The following is a 23163-nucleotide window of genomic DNA, read 5'->3' on the forward strand; positions in this document are numbered from 1 at the left end:
TTTGCTTAAAGATTGTTTTAAACCTCCACAAAAATGCTGTTCCTTCCTCTTAGACTCTTAAAGGCCAGAGAAGGACATCTGCAGCCATGAACTATTAGCCTAGTGGTTTTTGTTTAAGAAACTCTAGCTTCTCATTTTGTTTAACTTTTTAGCAGACAAAGTCGAGAAGGCCACAAACCATGTCTCCTACTGCCTCCTGAGATAAACTATTGTTTAGACTAATGTTGGGAACAGAGAGCAGGGAGGAAGGTGAGGATGGTTTGACTTTTTGGTGATGTCCTCTTTTCAACTATGGCCAGGCTAAAAGATAAAGTTAGAGGGGTGGCTTGAGAGAGGTTTTGACTATATGATGATGTGATGTTTAGATTTTAGTTTAGTAATGCTCATTCAGTTGTACTGCATGTACCTTTGAATCTGTATTCTCATATTTTGCAAAATATAATAAATGCTCAAAGACCAGACTTTGGTTTAAAATCTCAAACAGTCTTTATTCGTTTTCATTTTTATCATTGATATTTGTTTACTCTGATGCTTCATAGAAAACTTCCACCACATTTTGGCGTTGTCTAGAGCAGGACGGTTGTGAACAGCGGCACGGAGGACTCCGTGGGCCTGGGGTTTTGCAAACCAGGAGATCAACGATCAGCCTGCTTCTATACCTCGAAATAAAAACATTTTCAGAGAGAAGGAGGCCAGGACCGCGGAGGACTCCAAGCTGTTTTTCCACTCCGTAAAACGAACAGGAAGAGATTTCTGGCAGCACGGGTAAGATCCAAATTAAACAATTTAATTGGATTGTAAAATCAATATCTGGTCAATTATATCAAAATGAATAATTGCAAAAATCATTAGTGTGTTATACAAACAAATGAAACTTATTCTGACTTTTGAGACTGAGTATTTAGATGTGTGTTGTTGGTCATTTTGGGTAATAAAAACATAACTGAGGTTATGAATGACATCTTTTGGCAGACACGGACATATTTATGATTGAATTCTCATATGGTGATAAGACAATTGATTGACGGACAAGACCAGTAAGAGAACTGGCAGAACAATAGGCAAGGCCTAAAGAATTAATCTACGAAACTGATAGCACGTTTCTTGATTAAAGAGGCGGACTGCAGAAGTAAATTAAATAGTTAACTATTTAAGAGATTTTGACTGCAGGGTCGCACCGGGTTTTTCATACAAGTTTCCCGAACAAAAACAAATAGTCTATACTCTAAGTGAGTGCTGGACCCTTTAAGAACAACCTGCAGGACAGTCTGGGTTGTAACGATACTCTAAACAAGTTCTGAACCTTTTAAGGACAACCTGCAGGACGGTCTGGGTCGTAACCTTACTCTAAAAAGAGCCTCTTGATTATTTAGAGACAGACTGCAACAAGGCGAAAACATACTAAATAGGTCAAGTTATTTGACTATTAAGTTGATTTCGTCCGCAGGGCTGTACACGGGTTTTCACGCAAGTTTCCCGAACAAATAACCTCGCGGTGTGGTGACGATCACATCGAACAAAGACATAGTATACTATAAAGTCCAAGAATCAATTATGGGAAACGAAATTTCCCGTTCCAGTGATGTAACTGGACCCATAGTGGATGAAATGACTCATAAACATGGACCGGATTGTTTGCGGTGTCTATCTTATTGGTCTAAAAGCTTTGGCTTTCCGCCAAATGGTTCCCTGAGTGTAGCGAAGCTCAGGATGCTAAAATTAGATCTACAGACAGAGGAGAAAAAATTGAAGGGGAAGAAAACAATTAAAACAGAGGTCTTAGAGCAAATTGAGGATATTAAGGCATGTTTTAATGTGTGGATGAAAGAAGCTGATAACAGAGAGAGAAAACAGTTGCAGAAACAGATGACACTTCTGAGCATGACTGATACTAACAAAAAAGAGAAAAAAGAAAAAGAGAAAAAAGAAAAAGATATGAACAATGTCACTGACACATTTTCTCCTCTCTATCCGAGTTTGAAAATCGTGGACCCCCGCCACACGGAAGAGGAAGAGAGCAGCCACGGTACCAACGACCCGACAGACGAGAGGCGATCGGGCACGGGAACAGCTCATCTCACTCCTCCGCCGCACTGAAGCAGCTGCGACCGCTGGATTGCCAGTATTCCAAGGCCTCACAGAGGAAACTGATGAGGACGGAGATGAAGCTGATGCATTTCCCATGATTCAAGTCCCTACACAAGGAGGGGGAATAGGCCTGGTGTATAGGGCCTGGACTGAATTAGACATTAGACAAGCGACAAGCCACCTTCCCCCGTGCAAAAACTCTGGTGCACAATTTACCATAGCCCTTCAGGCATTCATTGAGACTTTTCTGCCCAGTGTTCCAGAAATACGACATCTTCTGATGGTAAACCTGGGGCCTATGGAGTATGCAAAGATCCGACACCTTCTCCCCGAAGACCCAACCAATGATCCAGTCATTCTCCATCCAAATCTCGCAAATAGAGCAAATGATGGCTACAATGACCTGCTGGATGATCTCTCCACCGGACTAGAGACCGTGTTTCCAGACAGAATCGACATGACACGTGTGACAAACACCAAGCAGTATAAAGGCGAGACGGTGGAGGACTTCCAGTACCGGCTTTCTGAGACTTTTGATAGACACAGCGGCATCGCTCGCACCACTGCCGCCGGAGCAGTGGTTGAACTTTGGGAAGCTCATTTCAAAAACGTGTTTTTGAGTGGGCTGCTCCCTGACATACGAGCTGAAGTGGACAAAACCTGCATTGGACTGCCCGATTCAGCCCTGATGGAGATTGTTAGACATGCTAGACATGCTGAGAAAATCCTGACCAGCACAAGAGACAAGACGGAGAAGAAAAGACAACAAAACAGTGATGCTGCACAGTTAACCCTCATAAAAACTGTGGCAGCAATGTCTCAAGAAAGAAGGAATGCGGGCAGAGGAAAAGGCAGAGGCAGAGGCAGAGGAAAAGGCAGAGGAAGCAGAGGCAGGGGCCGTGGCAACACACCGATAGTGGACAAAGACACTTGCTACAACTGTGGCGAGAAAGAGCATTGGGCCTACGAATGTCCCCACCCCAAGAAGGACTCGTCTAAGGGACAGCGCAACGACCCTCAGCAGTTTGCAGATTGACAGGCGGTGGGGGATGGAAAGACGGGTGGAATGGACGGACTGGATGACACGAGTGCGCCTGTTAAGGAGGGTAACATGCACACACACACAGATACACATGCTTGCAATGAAGACATGCTTTCCTGCATACCACAAACATCTACACCACCCCCAAACAATAAGCAAAACATACTAGATGCAATACAGCATATAGAACAGAAGGAATTAGCAGAGAAAATGCCTACTTATGCTATGTATTCATCAGATGTGTATAAAAAATTGCCTACAACAGTGTTGACAATACAGGGGAGGGAAATAGAATTCTTGGTTGATTCAGGGGCTACAAATTCGGTTTTGAAAAAATCATTGTTTCCAAAACAAAAACTTTCTGGTAGGGTAATTCTTTCTAGAAGTGCAAGTGGTATGATAATGCCAGAGAAATTTACCGTTCCAATGACTTGTGTGCACACAGATTCTACAGATCCAGACCCAGAGAGAAGAGCAAAATGTTCATTTTTGCTCTCACCTGTGTGCCCGGTAAATTTATTAGGAAGAGATCTAATGTGTGTTTTTGGTATAGGGGTAATTCCTACCCCCACTGGCCTCAGGGTTGTGCGTTTTGACAAAAATCATCTTTTTCCTGACATGTTTTTGTTAAAATCAAAAAGCACACACTCCTTCACATTTCTATGGGACATTAACCTTTGTCGGGCTATCGACCTCCTGACAGAAGCACAACTAGTGTCACCTTTAGCAGTGATGAGAACACCACAACAAATGCATTGTATCTCTCTTGTCTCCCCAACTCCAGACGAAGAATATGTTGACAAATTCCTTGACCAGTCCAAGGACGAGCAAGAGTTGTCTTACGTCTACTGGCACACGCACACATGCGCAGTGACTTTCTAACTCTGTAGCTCATATTCTTCTCTCTTTGTCTCCAACAGACCAGGAGACAGACCCGGGACACTTTGTCATGACCTGTGAGAAACTGACTGACTGGACTGACACGGCTGATGACTGTATTTCATATTCTCCCTCAACAGGAAATTATAGAAAACTTTTATCATGGCGCGTGCCTTGTATCCGCAGTATCTATATATTGAGTGAAACTGCGTCTACAACAGACACATTTTGCACGGTAAAAACGACATTTTACCTACTGACGTCTCACCACTTTTAGCCAAAGTGCCAACATACTTCGCGACTACATAAATTTGACGGGGGTTGATTAAAAATTGTCAACCTGTCGTCATAATACCACGTTCGGACTACAGACCACAGAAACATCAATATCCGTTAAAACAGGAAGCTATTGATGGAATCCGACGCTTTTAACTCCTTATTGGATACAGGAGTTATAATTCCGTGTCCAGATTCTCCTGTTAAGAACACCGATTTTTCCGGTAAAGAAAATACGGCCAAAAGGCATTCCGACAGAATGGCGTTTTGTTCAGGACTTGAAAGCTGTCAATGCAGCTGTTCATGCGCGCGCACCAAATGTGCCAAATCCATACACAATCCTACAGGGAATTAAAAGTGATGCTAAATGGTTCTCTGTCGTTGATTTGTCTAATGCTTTTTTCAGTGTCCCGGTGGACAAAGACAGTCAGTTTTGGTTCGCTTTCCTGTTTGATGGAAAACCATACACTTTCACACGCCTTTGTCAGGGATACACTGAATCTCCGATGATCTACAATGAACCTGCGCGCGCGACAGCCTAGAGAGCTTCACACCAAACCCAGGTTCAAGTCTGCTGCAGTACGTAGACGACATTTTGATTGGAAGCTCAACACAAGAGCTGTGTGAGCAAGACACGATTGCGCTATTGTGTCATCTTGCAACTGAGGGACACAAAGCCAGTCTTAAGAAATTGCAATTTGTAAAACAAGAGGTCCACTTCCTGGGACATGACATTTCGGGGTCAGGGAAAACCTTGTCTCCTTCGCGAATTGAGGCAATTGTTTCCCTACCAAAACCGGTAACGAAAAAACAAATGATGTCATTTTTAGGGATGTGTTCCTACTGTCGTGTTTTCATCCCAAATTACGCGGAACTTGTTCAACCTTTAGGGGACGTGATACACGGTAAGGGACTGACTGCACACAATTTGGTAACCTGGACTGTTGAGGCTGAGCAGGCCTTTGTAGATCTTAAAAAGGCCTTTCAAAGTCCCCCAACCTTAGGTTTGCCAAACCCAAATCTTCATTTCACTCAGACAGTGGATGAACGCGTAGGATGCATGACATCTGTTCTCCTGCAGCCGCATGGAGACAGGTTAAGACCAGTGGCCTATTTCTCTGCAAAACTCGATCCAGTTGCAGCAGGCCTTCCGATTTGTCTCAGGGCTGTAGCAGCTGCTGAAAGGGCCTTGGCAGCATCACGTGACATAGTAGGATATGCTCCACTCACACTGCTAGTCCCACATGCTGTCTCTTTGATCCTACTTGAACAAAAGGCTTCACATTTGTCTGCAGCACGATACCTACGTTATCATACAGTACTTCTTGACATGCCTAACGTAACAGTTAAACGTTGTACTGTACTTAACCCTGCTTCTCTTATGCCTACACCAGAGGACGGAGAACCACATGACTGTCTGGCAGAGCTGGCGCAAACATGCACACCTCGCCCAGATCTTTCGGATACTCCCTTAGAGAATCCAGACCTCATTTTGTATGTAGATGGGTCAGCCTCGCGCTGCCCACAAACAGGACAGGGACAGGTAGGATTTGCTGTAGTTTCTGACACTGAAACTATGATTGCTAAATCTCTCCCAAACCATTTGTCTGCACAGGCTGCTGAGCTCATTGCCCTCACGGAAGCATGGAAGTTGGCTGATGGCTCATCTGTTACCATCTTCACGGACTCAAGGTATGCTTTTGGAGTAGTGCATGACTTTGGTGCACTGTGGAAGCACCAACAATTTCTGAAATCTGACGGTAAGCCCATTTTACATCATCATTTGATCAATGATCTTTTGACTGCTATTCTACTACCAACACGGGTGGCTGTATGTAAATGCACTGACACACAAGGAGCGCAGATGCTGTCTCTAGGGGTAACAGTCGTGCTGATATAGCTGCCAAAGCGCGCGCGCGCCTGCCCTCACACTTGACACCTTAGCTCACACTGCAGAGGATCACTTCTCACTCCCAGAGTCTGTCATTGCTATGCAGACACATGCTACACCACAAGAAAGACAACAGTGGAAAACAGTAGGGTGCACCTTTAACACTGGCATCTGGCTAGGGCCAGATTCTAAACCATGTCTCCCAAAACACTTTTTCCCACATTTTGCTAAGTTGACACATGGGTTAGACCATATCTCAAAAGGGGGAATGATGGTAGCTATCACACAGACATGGTTTACAAAGGGGTTCACTACATTTGCAGAAAAATTGAGTGAATGTAACACGACAGGCAGCACACCAACCACCAACACGACCATTTGAACATTTGATGATGGATTTTGTTGAGCTAACACCGTCAGAGGGGAAAAAACATTGCCTCGTTATGGTTGATATGTTCTCTAAATGGGTGGAGGTGTTTCCGGCCAAAAGACAGACAGCTTCAGTGGTGGCAAAAGCTCTAATGACTGAAATCATTCCCAGATGGGGAATACCGAGCCTTGTGTCTAGCGACAATGGAGCTCATTTTGTAAACTCAGCGATAACACAAATAAGCTTGTTTATCGGGATAAACATCAAAGACGCGTGCGCTTATCATCCCCAGTCCGCGGGATTGGTGGAACGCATTAATGGGACGTTAAAAGCAAAACTAGCTAAATGCTGTGCAGACACAGGCCTCCCTTGGACAAAGGCGCTTCCTTTGGTCCTAATGTATATGCGAATGCGTACACAATCTCGTTCCAATCTCAGTCCATATGAGATTCTGTTTGCCAGGCCTCCTTATGAAAGGACAGAAATGCCAAAGGCGGCAATTCCCTCAACAGCTCTATGTGAACATGACATGTTGAAATACTGCACCCAACTTTCTTCTGCTCTTTCTGACATAAGAAAACAGGTTTCAGCGGGTCTGCCTAAACCAGCTGAGGGACCACTGCATAAGCTCCGGCCTGGGGACTTTGTTGTGATCAAAAGCTTCAGGAGGAAGAACTGGCAGTCCAGACGGTGGGAAGGACCCTTCCAGATCCTCCTGGTCACTCACACAGCAGTCAAGGTCGCGGAACGATCCACGTGGGTGCACGCAACACACTGCAAACAGGTTCCGGACCCAGGAGAGGTGCCAGGTTCGCTAACACCTGCAACAAGTGACGAGCAGGTTCCCTGCTGAGTCACCTACGAGGGAAATCGATTCAGAGACCAGCTTGACAGACGGCGTTCTGTGCTATCTCTGAAATCAATCGGGGGAAAACTGGAGTTTTTCTCACTGATTTGCAAACACACTGAAGGAGGAGAGAAAGTGTGACCAACATACTGGTATTGTACCTTTTTGAACACAGCACATTCCTGAAAAACACTCATTCTGATGCTCTGACACTCACAGCACAGTCCTTGTTTTCTTTACACTGAGGAACTGTTGACATTCCTCTGTGACTCAGAGCAGTGTGCTCAGGCACACACAAACATACAGGAGCAGAGTGCTGTGATATGCACACATGATGGAGCAGCACGAGAAACTACTGAAATGGTACCCTCCGAGGAGATTCGGGGGGTCCAAATTTGTACTGAGTTTATTCTTCATTACTGCATTTGTGATTTTTGCATTCGTAATGTTAGAAAGATATGATGATGAGGTTCTGGATACTGTTTCTGATACTGTGTGAGACTGATTAAAATTTGTTGTTTTATTATTTTTACTTAGACGTGAACGCTTGCTACAATTAAAAAGGTTTTTTTTTTGTACCTCTTTAAAAAACAGCATTTCAGCAATAGACAATTATATCCATAAGTTTGAATCTTTAAGAAGTAAAGGTTGAATTTTGTGATTAAATCTAAGATATGTTTGATGTTTGAATCTTTAAGAAATAAGGTTTGAATTTTTAAAGTAAAATGTATTTTGTGTGATTATGCAAATTTTATTTTAACCATTATTGATTAATGATTATAACCATTTGCTTAAAGATTGTTTTAAACCTCCACAAAAATGCTGTTCCTTCCTCTTAGACTCTTAAAGGCCAGAGAGGGACATCTGCAGCCATGAACTATTAGCCTAGTGGTTTTTGTTTAAGAAACTCTAGCTTCTCATTTTGTTTAACTTTTTAGCAGACAAAGTCGAGAAGGCCACAAACCATGTCTCCTACTGCCTCCTGAGATAAACTATTGTTTAGACTAATGTTGGGAACAGAGAGCAGGGAGGAAGGTGAGGATGGTTTGACTTTTTGGTGATGTCCTCTTTTCAACTATGGCCAGGCTAAAAGATAAAGTTAGAGGGGTGAGCAGAAGGGTTTTGACTATATGATGATGTGATGTTTAGATTTTAGTTTAGTAATGCTCATTCAGTTGTACTGCATGTACCTTTGAATCTGTATTCTCATATTTTGCAAAATATAATAAATGCTCAAAGACCAGACTTTGGTTTAAAATCTCAAACAGTCTTTATTCGTTTTCATTTTTATCATTGATATTTGTTTACTCTGATGCTTCATAGAAAACTTCCACCACAATTTTTTTAGTTGTAGTATTTTAATTTTAAGTCTGTTGACTGTAAGCAGGTTATGTTTACATTTTATTATTAATGCTTAATAAATGCAGAAAAAGTAGTCCATGCATTGGTTACTTTAAAGCTAACTATTGTTATTTTCACTGCTCCAATAAGTCCCTTAATACTCTCCAGTTGATCCAGAATGCTGCAGCATGCTGACAAAAAAACAGGAAAAGAGATCATATTTCTCCCGTATTAGCTCCTCTTGATTAGCTTCATGTAAAATCCAGAATTGAATTTAAATTCTCCTGACCTACAAAGCTCTTAATGCACTAATCATATTTTAAAGAGCTCACAGTACCCTATTGCACTCCCAGAAAGCAGAGTTACTTGTGGTTCCTAGAGTCTCCAAAAGTAGAATGGGAGCCAGCTCCTTCAGCTACCAGGCTCCTCTACTGTACTCCGCTACTTTCTCTCTCTCCCAAAAACCATAAAGAAAACAGTTTTTCTCACTGTTGAGTCTCTGTAAATTAGTGAGTGTGGTTTAACCTACTCTATCTATAAAGTGTCCTGACATAACGTCTATTATGATTTGACGCTATAAATATAATTGAAAATTTAAATTAATTCCCATCTTTGGGTTACTTTATGCAAGGGCACTCATTCTGTTACATTTTTAATTCTTATGCATTTTTAAACAGCCACACCTTCATGCAAATTGCCTCCACTTAATGAGTTTCACTGCAAGCTACAATGTCAGTTTGGTTGTTGACTTCTCTGCATAACTTATTAATAGGAAAATGAGGCTGAGTGGCTCTGTTGACCTCTGGCATTTAAAATGAAGCTACACAAACACTATACACACACTGCCATGCAAAGATGCAAAAAAAGTGGTGTGCACACAGAAACAGGGACACAACCTTTAGCCCTTACATGATCATTAATTATGAATTACAAAATGAAGTGCAACTATGAGAGATGCTTCCAAGAACTGTGTTCATTGCTGAGGTTACTTGCTGACTATTGCTGAAACTAATTGTAAAGTTGATTTATCAAATATTTATTTGGGCATTAAAATGTCAAAGACATTGTAAATAATATGTGTAACGAGCATAATTTGAAGCAGACCTCTTTAAATGATTTGTTTTGTCTAATAGTCCAAAACCCATAACAATCTGCATTTAACTATCGCATTAGACAATGTAAGACAAAGAAATTGCACATCCTCACATTTTAGAGGCTGGAACAAGGCAATGTTTCCAACTTGCAGCAATACATCTAGCTCCGCCTCACCCTCACACCAATTTACTGTCATGAGCTCAATGTCAAAATTCTCACCTGTCAACTCCAAAGATCTGGAAGGAGTAATTCAGTACCTAAAGTCTTATACTTGTTCTCTTGATTCCATCCCTACCAAACCGCTCAAATCAGTCTTTCATTACTTTATGAATACAGTAGAAAATATTATTCATAGCTCTCTGCAGACTGGTATTTTTCCTGCTTCTCTCAAGCATGCTGTAGTTTCACCTCTGTTGAAGAAATATAATTTTGATCCAGGTATAATTAATAACTACAGACCAATCTCCAACAAAATACCTGATACAAACAACTGGATGAATATCTTTCAATTCACTCAATTCAATATATATATGATACATACCAATCGGGTTTCAAAGCCGATCATAGCACTGAAACAGATCTCATAAGAGTAATTACAATAATGACCTTAAGATCAACAGTGGCTCCCAGAAAATTTTGATTTTAGTATTGCTTGATCTCACTGCTGCTTTTGGCACTGTTGCCCATTACATATTAATCAAAGTGCTCATATTATGCTCATTTTCGGGTTCATAATTGTATTTAGAGGGACCAGAATAGGTTTACATGGTTTAATTTTCATAAAATACCCTTTTTTTGTTGTACTGCCCATTGCTGCAGCTCCTCTTTTCACCCTGTGTGTTGAGCTGTCGGGTTTTAGCTACAGACTGAGGCATCTCACTTCTGTTCCATCTTTGTTGGAAGTTGCACATGCGCGGTACCTAGGTAATGACTACTAGCTAATCAGAAGCAGAGTTTGAGGGCATGCCACACTAGCAGCTAGACGAGCATTATAATGTGTGTTACAAAGTCACACACATTTGTCCCTGAAGTAAAGGCTGGACTACAATAGAGCTGTTTGGAGCAGTTTGTGAACAGTGTTTTCTGTTGGAGATAGTAAGTCCCTTTGGGATGGACTTTGGGCTTTTTCACTTTGTAAAGCTATTACATGCAGCAAAAAGGATATATGACACAATAAAGGAAAAGGAAAAAGCCAAAAAGCATAATATGAACACTTTAAAGCTTAACAAGGGAAAGACTTGTGTCTGTCTGTCTGATGTGCGCCTATACGTGTGTGTGTGTGTGTGTGTGTGTGTGTGTGTGTGTGTGTGTGTGTGTGTGTGTGTGTATGTGTGTGTGTGTTGAATGTTTGACTGCTGCTCTACATGGATCAGTTTGTAATCATACTGACACCCATGTGTTACAGTCAAACAGTTATAATTAAAATAAGTATGGGCATGGTTAGAAAATGTTAAAGCCAGTAATCACTCCAAAAAGAAGACTAGTTGTGCAATCAAAATATATCTGACCAAGTTTGAAGGAATGCATTGAAGGATAGCGCCTGAGATGAACCATCACATTTTCAAGGGGGTCCAACATAAAACGAACCATAAGACACATACATGACACATACAACTTACATACGTACATACGTACATAAAGGCTCTCTATTACCGACCCATACACACTTCTTTACCCCTAACCCACAACTCTCGAACAGAGAAAAAGTGAATCCCACAAAAAAATGAAATAGCATAAATAATGATAATAATTAGTAAAATTGGTTGTCATATTTTTTATTTTTATTGATATTTTGACAGGACAACAGATGATCCAAAACTTTACTTGACACAAAACAAATCTAACAATATGAGGAATGCAATGTGATAAAAAAATGAAACAATAAAACAGTAAAACAATAAACATGCCTTGATAGAAACAGTTACCACGCCTACCAATCGATTACACCAGTTGCCAGTTATAAAAATCAGACAGACATTTCTTCTATTACATCCAAAAAAGGGCCCCATATTCCTCTGAAAATATGTTCCCTACCCCTGACTCTATAAGTAACCCGTTCAAAAGTAGCCATCGTTGTCATCAGCTCAATCCATTCCGTAAAACAGCATGGGCTAGTTGATTTCCAGTGTCTTAATATTATTTTACACCCTGTTATTGTGGCCAGACGAACCCATAATCTTCTCTGTTCATTCAAAACTATCACCCGTTAGCAGACCAAGAACACATAAAGCTGGAGATTTAACCAACGGCAAATTAAATATTTTATTCAGGAGAGTAAGGGACTGTTCGTTATTTATTTCAGGGGCCACCGGAGGAGTTTTGAGATCTTTAGTCAAAAAAGACCTGACCCTCCCTTCACCAGCAATACATTTTGGATGACCCTCCAAAATGATTAGGAAAAAAGGGATGACCTTCCCCAACAATTTATTGAATCCTTCTGTACTGGTTTGCGCTTGGCAAAGCTATACAGATGCCCATTATTTTTTACAGCCATGACATACATGACTAAACTTCTGCATTCTCATCTTACGCATCACACTTCTCTGTTATGGTGTGGTGGCCATTTCAGTAGATTTACTCACTAATGTTGTTGTGGAAACACAATAAGCATGGAAACTAAATGCACACTTCCTGCATTACTGCATTATTTAAAATACTAAGTTACTCATCTAGTAAACTAGTATTCACATGAAATAAAACAATAAAACATTGAGACCACACTGGGTAATAACAAATTCAACACTGGTTGCAATGGACTCGTCACTAGGCTTCCTCAGTCATTGTATATTTTAGCTTAGGTAAAGCTGCTGAAGCTGAACATTATCCATAACTCCATTTCTCAGACGAGCGTCAATTTGGGAGCTTGCATGCTACCAATCCTTCCTTCTCGTTCGTCATTTATATATATACTAGACCGAAAGGATATTTGAGTCGGGTATGGCTGCAGCCTGGAGACCTCCCGTCTCATGCCCTCCTGGCTGGTGCTGTCCCCGGCACGAGCTTCGACTTTTCAAAATAAAAGCTTGCGTCTGGGCTGCTATGTTTTTGTATGGTGTTTTGGATGTTTTTGAACTAAACAGTACGGCAATCATGCTAAGGAGCTCAGACAGCACATGATGATGAAAGAAAACAGGCTGTCCCAGCCGCCTGAAGGCCAGGTGTACAGCAACTAAGGCACCTGCTGCTCTCCCTCCCTGTTATTCACACACAACCGTCAGGTTATCCAAGACTCTCGACTCCCACTTCCCCCCTCAGGAGCCTACCAGACATCTACACTCAGTTAATACTGGATATTGTTACACAAACATTGGGCAATCACTTCCACCAACAAACAATTTTTAATTTCACACGGCATATCAGAACCAACGTCACCGTGATCACAGAGTTCATAGCTTAACCAACTCTTGTTTTATTATAACACCCCTGACCCCCTAGCCTAGAAATCTAGACGCACCCTAGTGGCAGCAAATTTATTTTGCAGCCAGGGTCAGTCTGGGCCGTCTCCGTTGGCTTGCGAGCTGAAAAAAACAAATTTTGGTCAGGCCAATCACGTCATGTATAGAGTAGGTGGGCGGGCTTATGGCTGCTGCTGCTGGGAACAGCGGTCTTTTGGAAGACTTGGAGTTAAGCTTTTCTTTGAGAAAAGAACAAAGAACGGCACAGAAATCATTCTTAAAAAAAGGAAGATGTGTTTGGAGTTTTGCCGACCGGATACGGCAAAAGTTTAATCTATCAACTAGCTTCGCTACCTTCTTCGTTGCTCTGCCTGGTTGTAGCGCTATGTGTGCAGAGGGAATTTGAAAGACAACCATTTATCCCACCCCTCGGATTGAGCCCTGTCAATGGTTAGTTCCCAGACCCAACATCTTGATGTGGGTCTGGCTTGTCAGGCTACTGATCCCCATTATTGCTTAGAGGATCTGAAGCGTTTATGTTTATATGTTGAGCTTCTTGATCGCTTTTTGAGAGGGTAATCAGGGGTTTCCACTGTCTTTGCTGGTATTGCAGCTTTGCAAGGCAAAGTGCCTGCAACCACCGTACCTTTTCGACGTGGAAATAATGGTCTGATTTTATGGGTTCTGTCAACAACATTAATGGGATATGGGACCTTGACATTGACCTTGACTCTGCCTGTACAACATGGCTATGTAGTCTGTCTATCATGTCTTGAATGGGATCGGGGATGTTTGTCCAATAGCTAACAATCTGCATAATATTAGTTAATTTCTCAACACTTGTCAACTCAGTAGTACTGCTTCCCATGGTTGGCACTGAAACTTCTGTACTGTATGAATTGCTTTGCACTAATTTCTCTGTGTATAGATTATCCATAGTACTAGTGCAACATGTGGTTGACACCGGGACATCTGCATTGTCTGAATGACTTTGCACTGATTTCTCTGTGATTAGATTGCCAAGGGTAGTGCTTCCTGTTGTTGGCACTGGGACATATGCAGTGTCTGAATTACTTTTTTATCAAATCCTCTGTATTTTGGAAAAAAAAAAAAAATCTGTAATTAGCTCTGACATATATCGTAAGACGCTTTTTTTTGTAAACGCTTTTTTGGATAAAAGCGTCAGCTAAATGACATTTAATGTAATGAAATGTAATAATGAGTAAGTACAGCATTCAAGGTTGAGCAAACATTCAATTTTTACTGTTCAATCACATTATTCGTTTCTGAATCCAAGTGGTTGAAGCAACGTCCATAATTTGACCACATGTGCCCAATATCCTCCCAGTGCCTTTGGAAGTAATGGCACACAGCTGGGTACTGCAGCACCATCCGGATGTTGTTGGAGTTTTTCCACCTGCACAGCGCTGTCAGTGTCTTTAATTGAGCGCTGCAGGCCCAGCAATAGGCAGGAGTGGGCCGCTAAAACTTTAATTGGTTCAATTTGTCACTTAGGTGTGAAAGAACGTACCCCAGCGGAAGTGATCCAAATTAATGTGTTTCCAAACTGAATGCGGAGTCTGCATCATACATTTGGTTGTTCTCCAACATCTTCAACAGAGTGCATATGTGGAAGAAACACAGCAAACCAAGACATCAGAGCAAAACAACAAATTATTATAAGACCTATGTTACGGTATGTTATATGGTTTCAAACTAGGGCTGTCGATTCAAATAAATGAATTAAATTTAAATCACATGCATCCATTTTTGCTATGAACATATTTTAAAAACAATTTTGGCAGAAGAGTGAATCCATGAAAAGCCAAACCAACATTATAGACTTTAAAGTTCAACGTCTCAGTTTTATTATAATTTTCCCTTTAGTGCAGGCATCAGCATAGTGCCTAGTGTCACATTTTTAGCATGATAAATGCAAATGACTGAAGTTTCCACTCTGTCAATGATTAGATTAGATTCAACTTTATCATTCTGCACAGTACAAGTAGAAAGACAACGAAATGCAGTTTGCGTCCAACCAAAAGTGCAAAAAAAGCATAAAAGTGCAATGCCATATACAAGTGCAGCGTAGACAGTATTATATAGTTGCTTTACAGAAGGTGGTTTACAATAATATTATATGTGCAGTGTATTAGCAGTTACCTTATTGGAGCAGAATAAATATGGGTATGTAGTATGAGCAGTGTATGAACAACATGTACAGATACAGGGCTCTCAAGTTTTGAAGACAGGCAAGAGTGACCCCTCCCAAAAAGATCATAGATTGGTGGCGGGTTGGACAAGTCGCAGGAATAGGGGTGTTTCATTAATATTATTATTATTAGTGTTTTTTTTGTTATTATTAATAATTGCTCAGATTTACACAATAAAAGATTTGACACATGGCACTGACAATTAGACCAAATACAAAGTATTTATCCATTTTCTGTATGGTTACTTATGATAATGAGGGAGTCTGGGGGTCTGGGAGAAAATTTTGAGCATTAAACTCTTCATTTCCTGCATTCTGGTGAATTTGTATGCACCTATTTATACCTTGTTCTGAATCAATTTATGCTGGAAATCTTTGTGTAAAGGTAAACATAGATTATAATCCAAATATAAAAACATAATGGAATATATTGCAGTTAGGCTCAGGCATTCTGTATTGCTTTCATCTATTTATTCTCCTGTAGATCGACTTTTCTAATTATATCAGAGTCAGCACACATGTAGCCTAGCATCATTTACTCTTCCCTTTTGCATCTTTTGTTAAGGAAGTAACCTCCTTAAATGTGCATATGACAATTATTCACGTCAATGATACATTAATTCATTTTAATGAATTAATAAACCCCTGGACTGTAATATGATTTGTTAGAGCAAGATTTCTGCTCATGTTCAAAACTTTGTGCACATTCAAAATATCTCTTTTATCTGAGTTTTGGAAGAGTCGTGATACTTTGAGAAAAATAAAGTTATAATAGTCAATATATTTCAGAAAATAATCTACCTGCACCATAGTCTGCTGTGCATTACGTGATTGCTCTGCTGATACGGTAGATCTCAGACCTTCTGACACACACAGAGCCACGTTTGGGTCTCTGGTCTCTGAATGAGCGAATGTTTAGGGAAGTGTCTGTATGCTTTGCTTTTTTTTCATTGGTTGTTGCATTAAATCTTACCCAGATAAAATAGTGCTATTTTCTGATTGGCTATTGTGTAGCCCCTTTCTTTTTTTTGTTTGGCTGATAAGTGGCAGGCTCGACTTAGACATTAAAAATGTAAGATACAAGCCGTGGCTTGGTCACGGTCTATGGGCTTGGTAGCGTTGCATTTCCCCTGACTCGTTTCCTGGTTCTATTTCTCCATAAACAACATGAAATCAAGGAGAGGGTTAACTTTTCCTGCTACACATTTCCCACCGTGGTCAGAAAGAACAGAGGAGACACTTTGTTTCTCTTACTAGGACTCTAGAGTCGCTACTTGCTCCAAAGATAATCGCCGTCACTCTCTCACTTCTCCCTGTACCACACACTCCCCCCCCACACACATGTGGCTCAACGCACACACCAGCGCACAAGCATAAACATCAGGCCACTTATGTAGACTACTGCAAGAGCTCTGCGTGGAGCCTCCGCACAACTGTAAAACGGCCAGACGCGCTTGATTCCTGCCGGTTCCATAGTGAGAGCGGCGCAGCCAGAGAAAGTTTGGGCGCTGCGGCATATTCAATTTATTATAAATAATTTTTACGCGTGAGAAATACAATGTGTGGCGGGAGTGCGTGTTAAAAAGACCGAAATGAGTGACTGTCACGCTCAATGCGTGACACTTGAGAGCCCTGCAGATATGTGCAATGCTTTGCATTGAGGTGATATTTCAGACTTGACAAACTATAATACTGGGAATGGATCAAAATACTTACTTTGTTTTGTCTGCCATGTCTTTCGTGACACCCTGACAGATGTCAGATGAATGCACGTTGTGGGCCAGACTCCCTGCAAAACCGTCTGCCAAGTCCACGGCCTCTCCCTCACTCAGACAGCTGAAAATACTTGTTTTGGTTTTCTTTTGGGGTGGCTGCTGCAGCACAATTGGAGGCAGGTTTGCCCTTCTTCCCTAGAAAGAGAATGACTTATCATACCTTAGCATAACTCACATATGTTATCAACAAAATGCTAACAAATAACATAACACCTAACAGAATTAGTAAAAACAAAAAAGTTACATTTCAGGGGAAACTGTATAATGTGATTAGGAATAGAAATTGGCACTACACACAGACATTTCATGAAACCTACCCCAATAAGGCTCCGGAAGACATGGGCGGATATTTTTTCACCTTATCCGACGTTGTATTTCTTCAGGACTAATTTTATACATCTTTTTTTTTGGTCCCGTAATCGCTAGTCGACCAGGGACTGTGATAATGCCTTGTTCGCGATGGTTTTCCTGGGCCTTTCCCTGGTCTTCTTCTTCTTCCTCTTTCTGACTCTCGTCAATGTTATCCTGGGCCTTTCCCTGTTCTTCTTCTCCCTCCTCTTTCTGACTCTCGTCAATGTTATCCTGGGCCTTTCCCTGTTCTTCTTCTCACTCATCTTTCGGACTGTCCTCACTGTTTTCCTGGGCCTTTCCCTGTTCTTCTTCCTCTTCCTCTTTCTGACTGTCAATGTTATCCTGGGCCTTTCCCTGTTCTTCTTCTTCCTCCTCTTTCTGACTGTCCTCTCCCCATATACTTCCCCAAATCTCTCCATTGTCTGCTACATTTCTGATCTCTGAAGTATAAAGATGAATGTAAGTGCTCTGTAGTATTTTAGAATAATGAATTATTTGTTTAGTACAACTACGTAGTGCAGTTATCAATCACCTCTTAATGTTTAAGAAATCGAAATGTTTTATACTAAATAAAATAAGAGCGATAAATTGTTTAACAAAATTAGTTGTCAGCATCTGTGAACATGTTGTAGACATCATTATATGTCAGAAAATGTACTCACCTGTACAATAGACACAGAGAACACATGCTTGTTTTGCACAGCGTACATGCCTGTAGGTGCCACAGCCATCACACTTGACCTTAAATGGAAAGAAAGTTGTAAAATGAATAATAAACAGTTACACTTCAAGGATCAAGGTTTGACAATTAAGGATCAAGGTTTGTTAATTGTCATTTCTACATGGTGTACATGAAGGAAGAAAATAATGGTACTCAAGGATAAGTGAGAACTAAGACTAGGTCAAACAAAATTACACCCAAACATGCCTTTTAAACTGCCCCAATAAGGATCATTCCCACAAATGGTTACATGGTATACTGCACCTTTGTTTCAGGTTGCATTAGCCGCCAGCAGTCGCTGCATTTTTGTGTCCTGTCTACAGATGAAATTAATTCAAAGTTAATACATATAAACCATGCTGATGGTTAACCAATTTCATGTATACCATAAATTAACATAATTTGTATTCCGGGTTTTTTTCACATCATGTGTGTACTCACATCATCAGAATGTGTTGTTGGTAAAGCATAGTGGGCATTAGAATTTTTTATTTTTAGGGCTTTACAGTCAAAACAGCGAATTTGCCTAAAAAAGGGTCAAAGGTGGAAGTAAATACACCAAAGACATATTTGGTGTCATTTGAATAGTCTTTTTATGCAGATTGAGGATATCAGGTGTCAACAGTGCCCAATCTTCTCTGTCTCTCCCCAGTCCTCCGATATTAGCTACGGGGGTAAACCTCGGAATTGGAACTTTGTTAGAAGATTTTCCCTTCACTATCAACTTTCATATGGTTCCACACACCTGCGAACTGGAGCTTTTGGGGCATGTCTGCCTTTATTGTATAGGAAAGTTGAGATATGAAAGGGGAGAAAGAGGGGTGAAGACATGCAGGAAAACCATCACAGGTGGAATTCGAACCATGTACCTTCTTCTGCGTTGAGGAATAAACCTCTGCATATGTGCGCCCACTCTACCAACTGAGCTAAACGGCCACATGAGAACTGGTGCTTTGTCCGTGCACATATGAGGAAGGGGGAGTCAGTTAACACTCTTCCATTAGCCGCCAGCTGTCACTGATTTGTTAACTGAAACAGGGAGCGCTGGATTTTTGCATATTGCATTGCAGGCTGTAGATGGAGTTAGATGCGCAGGATTTATTCTAAGATAAGATGTTTCAGGTTTGTCAAGTAAAAGCTACTATGTATCTCTGCACCTTCTTCCTACTTGCCCAAAGATGTCTGTGCCCAAATATTCTACAGAGCTACGCTTGTAACACATACAAAAACACGGAATGAACATGCAAAATAGTTACAAACTCAACTTTTTCCACAGTGGGTAATACAAATCAATTTATTCCATTATCCGTTACTATGTATAATGTTACATAATTGAGATACTTTACCTAATGACTTGAAAAGATCATGGCACAGCTCTGCTCGTATCTCGGACATCTCCAATCCAAAGTCCTCCACAATGCCCCGCTCAACTGCCTCCCCATGTAAGAGTGCTTGTGCATACTGAGGAATGAATAACAAAGTGGCCTAAAGATTAGAGAAATAAGCTTGTGACCAAAACCTGAAATGCTGCAGCAGACATGCTAAATGTTCAGATGGAACTGTACTTGCAACTAGCTTCCAGGTTTGAATATGTATGAGAATGTGACCAGGGCGCTGAAGAAATATAGTGCTATGTTGACAAAATGAATCACTGATTTGGTGCAACAATTCAATGCAATGCAATAACAACAATAATTACCAGAATGACATGGACACCACAAGAGTGTCCATCTGTCTGCATTGGATGCTGGACATTAACAGTCTCCCAGGGGCCATCACAGCCCCATGCTGTAGCAAATGAGCTGTTCAGACTGGAGAAAAGATAATGAGGTAGTTGGATTTTTATAGATTCAAGGAGATACAACAGACCCCAGTATTGTGATAATCAGGTAAAAAATAGGTTGCCACTGTTTGCAAATATCACCTCCAGTTGTTCAGGATGTCCTGTTCCTTGGCCTTGGACTCTCCAAGGGAGTTCATATAAATGACACGTCTCTGTTCTATGTCTGCATACTAGAACAGAGAAGAGAACACTTTTACAGAGTTTTACAGATGCCAAATTTCAATAATATTTTCCAAATTTTTCAATTAAATTTTGTTGTGCACCATCAGGATTAGGTCCTGAGTCATTATGCTAAATTTGATTTGAATATTTGAAAGTCTTGGTAAGATACGACCCCACTCATTGGTTGCTCACCTTTGCCTATACGGTAAGCCCAACTTTGCTGATCTACTCATTACGAAAATACCCACACACCCCCACACCCACCCACCCACCCACACACACACACATACACACACACCTTCAAAAAGTACTGGTTTTTGGCTCTATATAAGGCAGCACAACTAATGAAGTTTGACTACTACTCATGGAAGTAGAATTTTTGTTTGGTTGAAATGAAGTTGGTTAGTTTTATGTTGTTTATAACAAGAGGCAAGCAGACCATCATATCACCATATTTCCTTAATGACATAAATGACATTAATGACAAAAATCCTGATTTTTGTCATTATGTGGGTGACCACATGAATGGTACCTGGAGAGTCCTGTGTCAAACAAAAACACAGAAATAGTGACATTACATTTAAACACTTAAGTCAAAGTATCATATCACATCCTATATGCGCCTCATGAGTATTGATAATTAAATGTTATTAATACCTTGCAGAGAAGAAAAAGGAAGGAATCGATCACCTGTTGAAGAAACATAGTTAGGTCAGTTCAAATTCCTGCACGTCTTTCTTTTAAACATCACATTACCCCATTAATTGGAACAGCTTCTAATAGCATTGGAACCTTATAACCCAAAAATTGCTATTTACTGTACATTGTTTGTTGAACAGTACTTTGATAGATTCAGGGTATATATAGTAGGTTAATAGGCTAATTCTACAATACCCCGTTTTTTTGTTGTACTTTAAAAGTAGTAACAGAACTGGTTTTAAAATACATTAACTTGAAATCATATGTGACAGAATTTCATTGCATTTATATTGACATATAGACACTGGCAGTTGAATGAAAATTAGTTGGAACCTCATCTGTAATGTATAAGTTCTCGAATAGAGTCTTCAGAGATGAGACATAAATTGTGTGAGGTCCACACGTTCCCACAAGGTAATAATAAATAAAAAAAAGGAAAAGGATATACTTTGAAATGTACTAATGGTTAATGACACTTTTCATTACATAACCTTTCACACTTACCAGACATCCTTAGAGGTTTCCCACAGTTTTCTGAAACAGATTTGAGTGATTAAAATGAGGTGTGGACAAGATAAAAATTAATGTCACTCTGTGTCGGTCAAGGATGAATTTGATGCTGTGGTGGTCCTGGATCAACACTTACTGACGGTAAGAATAACTGTGGCTGCGATTGTCCAGGACTAACAATAAACAACAATCCTGGATGAATGTCACTCTGTGGTGGTCCTGGATCAACATTTGCAGCTAATCGTAGCATCACATATATAAGTTGCTAATGCTATCAACTTTGATTAAAACACACATTGCTAAGATGTTTTGTCTGTAATGTTAGTTATGCAAAAAATGTCTACAGACTCACACAGGCTTAGCTTGAACATTTTAGTAGTAAGCTACCTTTAGGCTAGTTCATACCACCAACAAGTCTGCTAGCAAACTAGCTGGCCATGCTATTTATTTTTATTAGCTTGTTTAGCCTACACTTTAGCTCTTTAGGCTAGTTCATACCACCAACATGTCTGCTAGCAAACTAGCTGGCCATGCTATTTATTTTGATTAGCTTGTTTAGCCTACACGTTAGCTCTTTAGGCTAGTTCATACCACCACAAGTTTGCTAGCGCACTAGCTGGTCATGCTAGGATAACTGCTAGCACACTAGCTGGCCATGCTAGTTATCTTTATTAGCTTGTTTAGCCTACAAGTTAGCTAGCTGGTCATGCTAGTTATCGGTATTAGCTCGTTTAGCCTACAAGTTAACTTAATAATGTTTTTGAGGATGTTCAAGAGGCATTAAAAATAAAATAAAACTCTTGGAAGTAGGCTAAATCTTAACTGTTAAGATGACAGTGAAGCATCGGCGCGAGCTCTGAAACGGGCAGACGTTTTTTTTTTTTTTTAATTTACGTTGAAGTCGCGTTGCACTATTAATGACATCACAATCAATATGTGCCACTGATTGGTTGGTTGTAATGTTGATCCAGGGCAAACAACTTCGTCATTGACCCTGGACTGTTAATTACTTGGTGATATCAGATTGTGCATGTTGGTACCTCGCTCCCGTTGCATGCAAGCAGAGGCGCGGGAAGTCATTTCCAGCAGGGGGTGCGGGGTGCTGGCGGGGGGGGGTGCGCAGAACAACTCTCCCTCTGCCTCCCCCCCCCCATGAAGTAGGCTACATACTGCTATGTACTGCACAGCGAACTATATAGGCACTAAATCACATGCCAATCACTACTGGTCAAAAGATTCCTTTGCAGCGGCCCGGTTTAAATCCGACCTGCGGCCCTTTGCTGCGTGTCATTCCCTCTCTCTCTCCCCCGTTCCTGTCTATCCACTGTCACTATCGAATAAAAAATAATAAAAAGATGAATGACTAGTCCAGCTGAGCAGGCGTCAAGTATGCCTTTCCAGTTCAATAAACCAAGTACTGCCATCTGACTCACACATCACAAGACAGTGTTACAATTAATTAAATCATACCAAAGCGTTGTATGGTTCAAGACTATGGCGATATAGTACTCACTAAAAATCACCCAAGCAGAAAGCACAATAGTAATTCTGAAACGTGATTGACTGAAGATACAACAATACCATCACACAACACAGCTGAGCGCAGGTTGTTAAATAACAGTCACTTAGTCAGCTGCAACTTCACAAACTGCAAAAGCCAACATAT

General features: G+C 40.8%; 1 protein-coding gene and 1 long non-coding RNA gene across 8 annotated transcripts; one reads left to right on the plus strand and one right to left on the minus strand.

The window, feature by feature from the left end:
• The first annotated feature begins 464 nt into the window (after positions 1–464).
• Positions 465–7583, plus strand: LOC120567362. 7 transcript variants are annotated; one of them, XR_005640552.1, is made up of 3 exons: positions 465–765; positions 5901–5977; positions 7123–7583. XR_005640552.1 is itself a non-coding variant. In XM_039814326.1 (3 exons), the coding sequence occupies exons 1-3, from the start codon at positions 3138–3140 to the stop codon at positions 7397–7399; spliced, it is 411 nt and encodes a 136-aa protein (XP_039670260.1). In that variant the 5' UTR covers positions 786–3137; the 3' UTR covers positions 7400–7583. The 7 variants fall into 7 exon arrangements, 2 of the variants coding, with proteins under 2 accessions (XP_039670260.1, XP_039670259.1); XR_005640548.1 differs by lacking the exon at positions 465–765 and adding an exon at positions 772–3640; XR_005640549.1 differs by lacking the exon at positions 465–765 and adding an exon at positions 772–3194.
• A 6987-nt stretch (positions 7584–14570) lies between these two features.
• LOC120567374 lies at positions 14571–17923 on the minus strand. Its single transcript, XR_005640560.1, has 3 exons — positions 17529–17923; positions 17153–17346; positions 14571–14835 (listed from the first exon to the last, which is right to left on the minus strand). It is a non-coding gene; the product is annotated as an uncharacterized LOC120567374 (long non-coding RNA).
• Between the last annotated feature and the right edge of the window lie 5240 nt (positions 17924–23163).

Source organism: Perca fluviatilis, chromosome 10 (assembly GCF_010015445.1).
Source record: "Perca fluviatilis chromosome 10, GENO_Pfluv_1.0, whole genome shotgun sequence".
NCBI classification, from domain to species: domain Eukaryota; kingdom Metazoa; phylum Chordata; class Actinopteri; order Perciformes; family Percidae; genus Perca; species Perca fluviatilis.

What these genes read in the sequence shown, in the direction of transcription:
- LOC120567362 (XM_039814325.1), top strand. Translation starts at nt 5,100, where the DNA reads ATGATGTCATTTTTAGGGATGTGTTCCTACTGTCGTGTTTTCATCCCA. An exon ending in ACCATCTTCACGGACTCAAG is followed by an intron (nt 5,978 to 7,122) that starts GTATGCTTTTGG and finishes TTCTGACATAAG; the next exon opens with AAAACAGGTTTCAGCGGGTC.